A 12,341-nucleotide genomic window follows, 5' to 3' on the forward strand; every position below is an offset into this window, starting at 1 on the left:
CATTGGGAACATGTAGCCCTAGATGACAAAAACTGCAAGAGCCACTAAGTGTAATTTAGCATCAAGTTTATCGCAGTCAAATGCCACGTAGCCTATAATGTATAGTGCCAATTCTGTGCTAGGTCAATCCAATATTTCCCTCTGTTTCAATTGTTTACCTTGTTTTCTGGTAACTAATGCATGGGAAGACTCAACTATTGAGGAAGATAATGAATTAAGGGCAAAGGATTGAGAAGGAGACAGGACTGAGAGAAGGAGGGTTTAAGAAAGGATGAGTGAAGGTCGGGGGATTAAGGGGAGGGAAAACTTGGTAAGGACTGGGGTGTTGGGGTGGTGAACAGTGTGGTCAAGTGCGTAAGTCTTTGCACCCACAAGAGTGTGTGAGTGTGAGTGTCCAAATAAATCTGGCACATGTGTTAAGTGGGTGTAGCGGAGGCACTGGACCAAGGCCTCACTCACTCTGTCAAGCCCATTTGCTATTCAGTGTGCAATGTCCACCACACATCAAAAGAATTTGTGAAATCTTCCACTCCTCAAAATGCTGGAGCAGGAACAGTCATCCTCAACCCTAAGTGACTATACAAGAAGACCATCTCTGAGAGAAAAATCACCACTGGCCTCATAATGGCACTCACAATTTTCAACTGATGGCTCTTCATCATTGACTCCCTAAAGAAATAATATTTATAACATGTTACTGAAGTCCTGCAATAGGGATTTTAGGAGTATGCCACATGTTAAAATAAGAATAGCAAGATAAAAGAAAATCTCAAAGCTGGTTTGACATTAGGGCCTAGCTTGTGCTAAGTTTAAACTCCTGTCATCTAATTCCCAAATCTATTAGTTTCATAAAAAATGTAAACTGCGTTTCTATTTTTGGACTGTCAAAATGGTCAGCTATTTAAATATCCTGAAACATTCTGCATTTTTTCTCATTTTGTTTAGTAGCTTTAGTTATATTTGTCAATGCTCATGTAATAGCGTATGGCTATATAAGTTATTGAAAACACGCGACAGAAGCAGAATGGCAGTTTCTACAGGGAATCTGGGATCAGTACTAACAGGAAAACCAACCTTATGATCCCTTAACCAATCAGAATAGTCCAAATTTTCAATAAGCATAAGGTAGAGTTGGTGAATTCAATGTCTTATCAGCTACAGGAAGAAAAACAAGAGGGAAAGACATCTTGGATTAAGAAAGAAAAAAAGAAACACTGCAAATCAGTTCTGAAATATACAAACACTAACTTCTGTGATGAGTTTCTTTCACATTTACAGTAAAATACAAGAACTTCATGCCATTCTTTGTATTTCCCAGACTGCAAGCTGTTTTTTGGTAAAGCTAATCGCAAGCAGCACATTGCAGATGCCAGCCTTTGAATTTCTGCTTGTTTGGGACTGTGGCATTTGCATCTAAGTAAGTCACATTTGCCTTTAAGTTACTTTGACAGTAATTTTTGTGGCATTGCTTCTCATCTGTTAGAAACTATGCTACATCTATACACGGTGTTTAAATAATACCTCAGCAAAAAATAATTGCTATCCACTTCTTCCTTCTAAGCCAAGCAGTCTTCATCTGAAGCTTCTTGTCTCAAACTGCAGTCTGGTCAACACTAACAGGATGAAATGAGGAAGTGAATTCATGTCCAGTAGGTTGGAACATAAACAGCAGGAAATCCTAGTCCAGGAGCATTGAAAGTTAACCCACAGAGATTGGCAGTGGTAGTCAAAATCCAATCCTCATTGTCACAGATTTTCATTGTTATTCTGATCATCTCCCAAGATCCTTTCTTAAATGGAACTTTTATCCCTTAAAGGGATTCACAGCAATACAATAAAAACAGAAAATGCTGGAAAAACTCAGCAAGTCAGACCTCTGAGGAAAGAGAAATTGTTAGGTTTTGTCAGCATTTTATGTTTTTATTTCAGATTTCCAGCATCTGTAGGTTTCTTTTGATTTTCTAGGTAACACAAGCCTGGTACTTAAAGTAAAAAGGGCTGTTTATCTGCTCTAACGTGCAGAGTTAATAACACTTTTCACTCCGTTATTATTTGAATTTCTCTACATTTCCATCTTCTGAAGAGAGAGACAGGTTAGATCCATGGTACGCTACAGGAAATGATTTGGGAGAATTGGAACTGAATGAATCCTTGTCCAACAGTTGCATCAGCTCCATTTGTGCCATGGTGAACTTGGTCTGTTGTAGCCATACTGTACATGCCTATCAGTTGAATTACCTTAACAAATGGAATATATTTAATTATTTTCAAGTCACAGGAAAAAATAAGTGCAAGCTGACATGGAGAACTGAATGTAGTTAGGTGAAGTGCTTCACGTTCATTCTTATCCAGTTCATACAGTCTGTATCTTGCAGTCTTGCTCTGCCTTACGTATCTTACCTGACTTAAATCTACTTTCAGGTCATCCACTTCACTGGCCTGAGGAGCTAAATAAACTTGACCCAGGGATTTCCCTACTCTTGCATCCTAATCACTGAGATAAACGTGGTCAGGATGTCTTGCGGAATGGTAGGCCAGAACAAATGCCTCTCACTGCAGAGCACTGGAACAACTATCCTATATCAATGGTAGAGTGCTGCAGCTGGTAGAGCTGCTGCCTCACAGCTCTCGTGACCCAGGATCAATCTTGACCTCCAGTGCTGTCTGTGAGGAGTCTGCATGTTTTCCCTGTGACCACATAGGTTTTCCGGGTACCTCCCATATACCAATGACTGGCAGGTTAGTAAGTTAATTGGACACTGTAAATATAGAGCTCCCTCTATAAAGTCAAAAGTAAAATTCCCAGGTCAGGGACAGCAGAGTTTCAATCCAGAGTAAATGCTCCATAAAGCAACAACACTCTCAGTTTCCATTCAAGTGGGCTTACATATGGAGTAAATCTCCCTTAAACTTTCTCATTAAACACTTCCTTGCAGAATATAGGTGGAATCATATTTTCTCTACATGTATAGCTTTGCTTTCACTCCCTCAACACGAGGCCTCATTTGCTCTTCTTGGATTAGGGAAAGATCTTTTCTGATAGAACATAGAATAGTACAGCACAGGAACAGGCCCTTCGGCCTACGATATCCATGCCAACTATGGTGCCAAATTAAACTGATTCCTTTTGCCTGCACATAATCCATATCCCTCCATTCCTTACATATACATGTGTCTATCTAAAAGCCTCTTGAATGCTACTAACACATCGGCTTTCACTACCACCCCTGGAAGCACGTTCTAGGCACCTGCCACTCTCTATCTAAAAGACTTGCTCCACACATCCCCTTTAAACTTTCCGTCTCTCATCTTAAAGCTATGCCCTCCAGTATTTGACATTTCTACCCCGGGAAAAAGATTCTGGCTGTCTATCCTATCTATGCCTCTCATGATTTTTTAAACTTCTATCAGATTTCTCCTCAGCCTCCGATTCTCCAGATAAAAATAAAACCAAATTTGTCCAATTTCTCCTTAATAGCTAATATCCTCTAATGCAGGCAGCATCCTGGTAAACCTCTTCTGTAGCCTCTCCAAAGTCTCCTTATCCTTCCTGTAATGAGGCGACCAGAACTGCACGCAATACTCCAAGAGCAGCCTAACCAAAGTTACATACAACTGCTTCCTAGCGATGAAGGCAAGCATGCCATATGCCTTCTTTACCATTCTATCTACTTGCGTTGCCACTTTAAGGGAGGTATGGACTTGAACCCCAAAATCCATCTGTACATCAATGCTGTTAAGAGTCCTGCCATTAACTGTGTACTTTCCCCTTACATTTGACCTCCCAAAGATAGATAGAAGGCATTCTGCAAATATCCTATAAAATGCACAAATAAGCAGGCCGCACAGCGGTGCATCTGGTAGGGCTGCTGCCTCACAGCACCAAGTTCAATCTTGACCTCCAGTTCTGTCTGTGTGGAGTTTGAACGTTGTCCCTGTGATCGCATGGGTTTCCTCCCACATCCCAAAAACATGCAAATTTGGTAGGTTAATTGACCACTATAAAGTGCCCCTAGTGTATAGACAATTGGTAGAATCTGAGAGGGGAGGAGTCGGGAATGTGGAAAGTATAAAATGAGTTAGGGTAAGATTGGTGTAAAAATGGATGCTTGATGGTGGGGCGGACTCAATGGGCTGAAGGGCCTGTTTCCATGCTGTATATTGACTCTAGGATTCTAAAAATCTAACGGCCACTGTTGGATGTCTCCCACTAAGGTAAGGATGAGATGCAATTTCCATCCATTTTGTGTCGCCAAATCTGAGTGGTCACTCCGTTTTAAAAAGAAATGAAGAAACAACCAAAGAACTCGAAAGGGCAGTGCTTGAATGTACAGGTAGTGGCAGGGCAGTTGAAGGATGGGTACGCAAGAGTGCCTATTGCAATGCCTCTCATGGGCACAATAGATAGTTCAGACTGGTAAGGGGTGTCTCACTCTTAGAAGTGAACTGCTTACCAGCGAGACTTAAATCAGTCAGACTATCGATGAGTTCCTCCAGGGTGAGATCATGGAAAAGAAAAGCCTTTTTTAATAGAAGACATTTTGCAAACGCATGTGAGGAAATGGGCAAAGAAAGAAATCACTGATTGAGTCTGAGAGGAAATAGGAACTAGGGTATCAGCAGGTTAAGGAAAAATTGACTAGAGATATTAGTGGGTATGCTGAAGGTGGATAAGAGAGGAATAATGAGGAGAGATAAAGGTCTGGAAATGAAGCAAAATGGTCTAGAAGATCTATATAGGTATACTTGATATGTCAGAAATATGTAAGATACAGGCTAGAGAGAGCATGAATCAAAGTACAGCAGTTTTCCCAATCAGTCTGGCTATTTTTCTACTTGGCTGATTTCCTCAAGCCAGAATTGGTCTTGTTTCTTTTCCTGGTGACCGGAACATGGCTAAATAAATCCCATCTGTCAAGGCAATTCAGCTGCACACTGGCAGGAATATATGTATTCCGTGGCAGTACAAAGCATCATCACCATGGCAAGAACAGCGGCAGCACAAATAATGGACAAGGATTCAATCACTTAGCATTCTCCTAATTATCCACTTCTCAAAAAGCATGCCAGTACTGTCAGTCTGTCTCCCCAAGAAAAGTATGAAAGAAAAGCAATTCAAGTGCAAATAGGGAGTGAAATGTTTTATTAAAAATGCAAAGTGTAAGATATAAACAACTCTTTTCACAGAATATCAGACTAGCTTTCACCATCCATAATTCTAAATCATTCTCTTTATATCTCTTGGTGTAGCTTGAGCTGATTCCTAGAAAAGGCAACAGTAATAATCTCCAAAACATTGGTTAGAGAGCAATGGAGAGTATGGAAGAAATACATACAGTATATATAGATGTAGAACTTAAGCATTTGAGAATATAAAGAAGCCATCTTAAAGCAAGCAAGGTTTCACAATTATTACCTTTCTAGATGTCATGAAAGGTGGTGTGGGTTGCTTTCTTGAAATATTCAACCACTGCAACACCCATACCTCAATGACTTTAATCATATGGTGAAGAGGAATTAGGTGAAAGTTGTTGCTTTTGAACATGGTGAAAATTTCACATACAAATGATTTGTCTGTCACTTAAAGAAGAGACAAGACAGGCTAGAAAACATTGTCAAGAAAAAAAATAAAAATGCGCCAAGTTTCATAAAGTTTCAGGTTGTAAGAACAAATAAAGCACAGAAAGAGGACAAGCTTTAAACTTGGAAATTAAACCATATTCAAAGAAAAATTACACTTTAAATGGACTAGTGTGGTCATCTCAGCATCCTTATGAAGATTATAACTGTAATTAATATCTGATTATTTTCCTCTTTTTTCTGACTGTCACACACAAAAAAAATTGCAAAAAAGAATGCATGAATACTTTCTTGCATTTTAACAGTGACTATACTTCAAAAGTACTGCAAAACATTTTGGGATATCCTGAAATGGATGTGAAATGCACTATATGAATTCAAATCCTTCTTTCTCTACAGGGCACGAACATTTCTATCATCTTGGAGCAAAGGCACACTAATTCAGAGCATTATCCTCAATGACAGCTGTGAAGCTACTTTTTAAGTAGCTGCCTTCCAAAAGGGTCAAGAAACACTGCACAGTGTCCCTCTTCCTAGCTTTGAACCTTTCTGTCAGATGGGAACAACAAATGAGACTCATATTGGAATTCAGATCATGCAATATCTCATTGTTCAGAAAAGCATTCAGCTGGCCTTCTGTTCTTACTGGACTAGTGACAGTAGCAGCTCAGAATGCAAATATGCTAAACTCCTCAACAGAGACAACCTGTGCTCCCCTTGTGATGTAAATTAATGGAACTCCTCTGCATGAGTGGAAGTGGGGCTGCCTGAGGCAATAACTCAAGGCATGTATAACTTTGTTTCATCTGAGCTATACACAAGATAGCTTTACTGGCATTAGCGGATGCTCTTCAAGCCAAAACTTATTCTAATTGGTCAGCAAAAAGTTATTTGTGTAGGAGGGTAAACTAGCAGAATTTGTTCTGAAGTTCAAAGGATAAGCAAAATCAAGCTTTCAAACCAATAGTGCGGAATCAATTGGGTTACAATCGGGTCCCTGCTTCAGCGCTTGATTATTTGGACAATGATGCCAGTATTCAAGTCTGCACTGTCACTGATCCAGGCAAAAATTGGAACATATCTGAGTTGTTCGGATTAAGGATCAATTTAATCCAATATATTTAGTAAAATAGGATTTGTTTTCATAGTGCTTTGATTGAATACCAAATCATTCAACTTTGTATTCCTTGTCTGACTTATTTTCGCATACACAGGTTGCATGACGGAAATTACAGAATATTGTAATAAAGGACTCTTGTTTGTGGATAATCTCTTATACAGATCTGAATGTGAGTAGCAGTACAAACCCAGGGTTTCTAGTATTAATGAGTAACAAATAATTCCACAATATTTGTCATGGAACCCTAAATAAGTTTCCATGTGAACACTGACACAAAAAACTGCAGGTCTGGAAATCTAAATTAGAAACAACATGCGTTAGAAACACACATCAGGTAAGGTAGCATTAGTGGAGAGAGGAACCAATGACTCTTCATTTAGAATCCTGTTTACTACGTTTCTTTCTATTCTGTTGAAAACAGAATTGGAAGGGAAAATTTACAATGAAATTCTAGCTAGATCCGGGAATAAGGAATGCTGAAAAATAACTTGCTCTTTTTGTTGTCGCTGTACTGTGAGACAGTCTGATCACACACACAGTGAGCAACAACAGGAAGAGGAAATCAGTCTTCATTACATTGTGTCCTAAAAGCCCATCAGGTATTTCTTTTAGACACTAGGAAGACTGAAATTATTTGTCTCCTGCTGAACATCAGTATTTTTGCCTCAAATTGCATTACTTTCCCTGGCTGTCTGAACAGCTGACAATGTTAAAACCACTGGAACCTGAGCTGAGTTGTAAACGAAAATTCTACTGTAGGTAATGATAGAATTTTATATAAAGATTGAGACTTAGTAAGTTCAGTCTGAAAACAGAGTTTTAAGTCAAGACAAGGGAAACTAAAAAGGCGTGAGGCACAAGTCACTATGGTAGATTGGGAATCTACATTAAAAGATATGATAGAGACTGGCTAATATGTAAAGAACTAATACAGAGCTTACAATAAGTATATATCTGTTTCATGTATAAAACCCATCGGGTAAAGTGGCACAGCTGTGCCAATCAAGGGAAGTTAAAGATAGTATTAGATGAAAAGAAAAGGCTTATAATGTTTTCAAGAAGAGCAGCAAGCTTGAGGACTGGAAAAAAAAATCAGAGTCCAGGTAAGGAAGACCAATAAATTGATAAAGAAAAAAGTAGAATATTACAATAATCTAGTGAGAAACAAAGAAAAACTGTAAAGGCTTCCATTTGTATGCAAAAGGATACATTGTCAAAAATTAATGTGGTCCCTTAAAGAATGACATAGGAGTAATTGTATTGGAATAAGGAAAGGGAAGAGAAATTTCATGAGTATTCTATGTCTTCATGGGAGACACAAAACCTCCTTGAAATAGTGGAGAACAATAGATCTAGAGTGAATGAGCTGAAAGTAATTAGCATTAGTAACAAAATTGTATTGGAGAAATTAACAAGATTGAATGATAGTAAATCACCACGATTTTGAAAGATACAGCTACAGAAATTATGAATATACTGGTTGTCATCTTCCAAAGACTTACAGGTTAGGAAGTTGTAGGCATGCTCTGTTGGTGCCGGAAGCGTGGCGACACTTACGGGCTGCCCCCCAGTACACTACGCAAAAGATACACTTCACTGTGTGTTTCGATGTACATGTGACTAATAAAGATCTTATCTTAAAAATTCCAGATTTGAGATTGGAACATGGCAGACGTAAACCCAGTAATTAAGAAAGGCAGGAGAGAGAAAATAAGGAACTACGCAGGATGATATTTTTTCTGGTGGGGTATCTGGAACCAGGGTTACAATCTCAAAATAAGGGGCTGGTCTTTCAGGGCTGAGGTGAGAAGAAATTATTTACCTAAGGGGGCTGGGGAAACTCAGTCACTGAGTTTATTCAAGACAGAGACTGATAGCTTTTAGGATGTTAAGGGAATCAAGAGGGATGATGTTAATGCAAAATGATGGGATGATGTAAAAGATCAGCCATTACCTTATTGAATGCTGCTGCAGGCATGAAGGGCCAGACTACCTACTCCTGCTTCTATTTCCTTACTCTCTCACCAAGACTGCTTAACTTTATCTTTATCAACAGTGTCTACTTGCCTTTTACCTCAATTTATTTATGAAAGCATACTACCTCTTGCCAGAACTTCCTGATCATCACCATTATTAGGCTCCAAATGCAACAAATCTAATTCTACCTTTCACATATGTTTGGGCTTCGTGATTGAATTTTACAGGTACTCAGGAATAAAAAAAATCATCCGTGCAATGTTCAAAAAAGTGTTGTGCAGAAAAGAACTGCTTTAACACAGCATTAATGAACTTTGTGCTTGTTCTGAGTGAATTAACATCTGTCATATATAAGGTATGGATATTTTGCTGCAAGAAATTTCATGCACCCTACAGTTGTCTTTCTGGTGCCCAACTTGCCCAAATGATGCCAGTCCTTGTGCAATACACAAAATTCATTTTGGGCGAGATTTTCAAGCATCTTTGCCTGAACCTCAAGTGATACTGTTCAGTTTCCAAAGAAACACCTTTAAATAACAGTGAAGGCTCAGAGGTTTCAAGAATCAAACACATCTCACCAGCAGATAAAGGCAGAGTGGTGCACAGCTCTCTGCCAGATAAACCACAAGTAAACTGACCCAAACAGAATGCCAGTCATCACATGCCCAGGTGGTTTCAGTAGGTTTCCCCTCAAAATTAAATGGTCAGAGACATAAAAAGAAATCCTTCAAAAAGTGAAGTGATTCCATGTTCATCAGATGAGAAATGAGTAAAGAAAAATGACATTTGACAGAAATGGTGACAAATATAACAGAAGATTACCAAGGAAGTGTCTGTAAGGCATGCGTGTCCTCTATGAATGCCATGCTCCTTCCAGTATGAATGCAAAAGTTGTATTTGTCAAAAATTGAAGGTACCCCACTTTGATTACAAAGCTCTTCTCAACTCCTGCAACATAGTGTGAGGGATTAAGCCCCATATGTTTCATCTATTATCACAATCTACAAGGTCCTGAGGAAATGTTTTTGAGAATGACATTGACCTTGAATTTGACTTTGAGAGTATTGACGCTTGTGTTAGTTTGCTCGATAAACCTCAAATAGCAAACAAACAGTGCCCGCACTGCTCTCAAAGTCAAAGTCATCGTCATCTTTGCTCTTGGAAACTTTGCCTCAGAATCCTTGCTCTTGGAAACTTTGCCTCAGAATCCTTGCAGGCAGTCTCTCCTGAGCAAATTACTACTTGCTGAAAAGTGAAGAATGGCTCTACCGGTAAAGTAGGGAACCTTCCATTTTTGATAAATGTCACTTGTGCATTCGTCTGCAGTGGTGGGTCCCCTAAGTGCTAGCATTCATAGAGGGCCCTTATTCCCTTACAGACTTTTTTCTGGTGACTTTCTACCGCAAAGTCCTTTGTACAAGGACTCTAATCCCTGGCTTCGTTGTTCTTCAGGTGCCTGTGGAGGATCTCCTGCTCCTCTGGGAGAACACAGCCATCCACCCTTTCATCACTGTAGCATGCACTCATCCCTTGCCACCACTCACCAGGACAAAAGTGCTGGTTGCATTATGATGTCACTCTACAAGGATTATTTCCCAAGGTTAGAACTGTTAGGAAAGACGTCACAGACTTGGGAAATTCTACCACTAATGCCCAATGTTCCTTAAAGAAGATTTGCATTATGTCAGGGAGCCTGCAAGCCTGGTTCTTGGATTTGGAAATTTTGTTTTTTTGAAATACCATTAAGAAGATTGCTCTTAATGTTTTAATGCCAAAAAAGCAAAAACCTCTCAGTCTCAGTATCCCTATATATCAAATTTAAAAAGCCAGAATTCTTCTGAGACCTTGCTCTTCCATTTCTCTATAATCATTCTACTTGCACAATTCAGCTCCCTACATCTGACTCCCATCACCTCTTTTTGCCTACATATTAGTCTCTATATCTAACAGTAACCTCTTTACCCCTGCATATAACCTCTGTAGCATCTTTTCTCCAACATCCTAGCTTACTTCAAATTACATGAGTAAACTTTTAACCCTATATGTTTTCTCATTTCACCCAACTCCTCTAAGTGCTCTCCCCTATATCCTTACACAACATCCAACCTCTGCAACCTTTTTAGTTTAATAACCAAATTCACAACACCTGATCTCCCCAGCCTCTCAAAGTATTAAGATAAAACATTATGCACAAATGTTCATATTTATGAACTTGCACTCAATACTCCCTTGTACAATGGAATTTATAGATCAGGATGATTAAAAAGAAGCAAGAAATATCAGGGTTAAGATAAATCTTTAGTTGAAGATAGTTCAGGCCTAATTAACAGCAGTTCTTGCCAATATTTATGCCTTAGCCAATTTCATTAAAACAAATCATCTGATTCTTCTTTTTTTTTCCCCTCATTTGTAGGATCTTTCATGCACAAATTAAATCTACTTCCCCTGAAATTACAATAGTGGATGCACTTGAGAAATTCTTCTTTGGCTGTAATGTTTTATGAGACATCCTGGGATTATAGGATGCAGCATGGAACATCACTAGTTAATGCAAAATCAAGCAGAATCATTACAGTTAAAACAAATTAAAACCATTAATGGTATAATTACCTAATGTGCCATGAAAATTACATTGAGATATTTTTGTTTCACTAAAAACACAATATAAATGGGAGTTACAGTAACTACCTGTTCAATAAGCAGTTGTCCTCCATGTGCTTATAATTAACATAAAATCTACTCAGTTACATCATTGTATGGAGCCAAATTCTTGATAAGTATCATTCATTTCAGGGCTACTCACTGTAAAACTGTTGTTAACATTTTTCGTGCTGGATTCTGCAACACTGGCATCTGTTAAATCGACCTCATCGAATATGATGGACTAGAAGAAAAAAATACAAGAAGGTTATTGAAAGCACAGCACTGTATGTTACAGACCAAGCAAGTAGACAGAAATACATCAAAGCTAGTTGAGCTGTGAAGTTGGCCCAATACCCCACAGCAATGAGATCAATGGAGTGGGATGACCCCACACTCCCCTTAGAGAGATCAATGGGAGGATTCAATCTAAAACTTATACTGCAGAGATCAATCACAGAATCATGGAAACATTATAACACAGGAGATATGTCATGTCCATGTCTGTTGAAAAAGAACAATCCAGCAGAATCTCACCTCCCAGCACTAACTCTGTATCCCCGTGGGTCACAGATCTTCACATCTAAGCACTGCTTAAAAGTATTGAGGGTTTCTGCCTCTACTGCTCTTTCAGGCTGTGAGTTTCAGACCCATGCCAACCTTAAGGCGTTAAAACATTCACCATCTCCCCTCTAATCCCCTATTATTTTAAACCTGTGGCACCTGGTTTTTGACTCTTTGGTTAAAGGAACTAGATCTTCTTAATTGTCATAATTTTCAATTAAGCATTCCCTCAGCCACCTCTGTTCCAAAGAAAACAACTCGAACATCTAATATTTCCTCATAGCTATAAATTTTCAGTTTTGGCAGCATTCTCACTGATCTCCTCTGCACCGTCTCCAGTACAATCACATCTTTCCTGTAATGTGGTGATCAGAACTGTTTGCAGAACTCAAGCCTTCACCTAACATCTCTAAAATAAGCATATAGTTGTACCACCCCCTCACCCCAATTATAAAAGAGG

At 38.9% G+C, this 12,341-nt stretch overlaps 1 protein-coding gene across 5 annotated transcripts in view; it reads right to left on the bottom strand.

Moving 5' to 3' along the window:
• Positions 1–12,341, bottom strand: part of LOC127571606 (diacylglycerol kinase delta-like) — a 139,059-nt gene that overhangs the window by 91,786 nt on the left and 34,932 nt on the right. For all 5 annotated transcript variants that reach the window (XM_052018141.1, XM_052018140.1, XM_052018138.1 and 2 more), the window contains one exon: positions 11,481–11,561. In XM_052018141.1, the coding sequence (XP_051874101.1) occupies positions 11,481–11,561 (81 nt within the window). The remainder of the gene's footprint in view (positions 1–11,480; positions 11,562–12,341) is intronic.

Source organism: Pristis pectinata, chromosome 6 (genome assembly GCF_009764475.1).
Source record: "Pristis pectinata isolate sPriPec2 chromosome 6, sPriPec2.1.pri, whole genome shotgun sequence".
NCBI lineage: Eukaryota > Metazoa > Chordata > Chondrichthyes > Rhinopristiformes > Pristidae > Pristis > Pristis pectinata.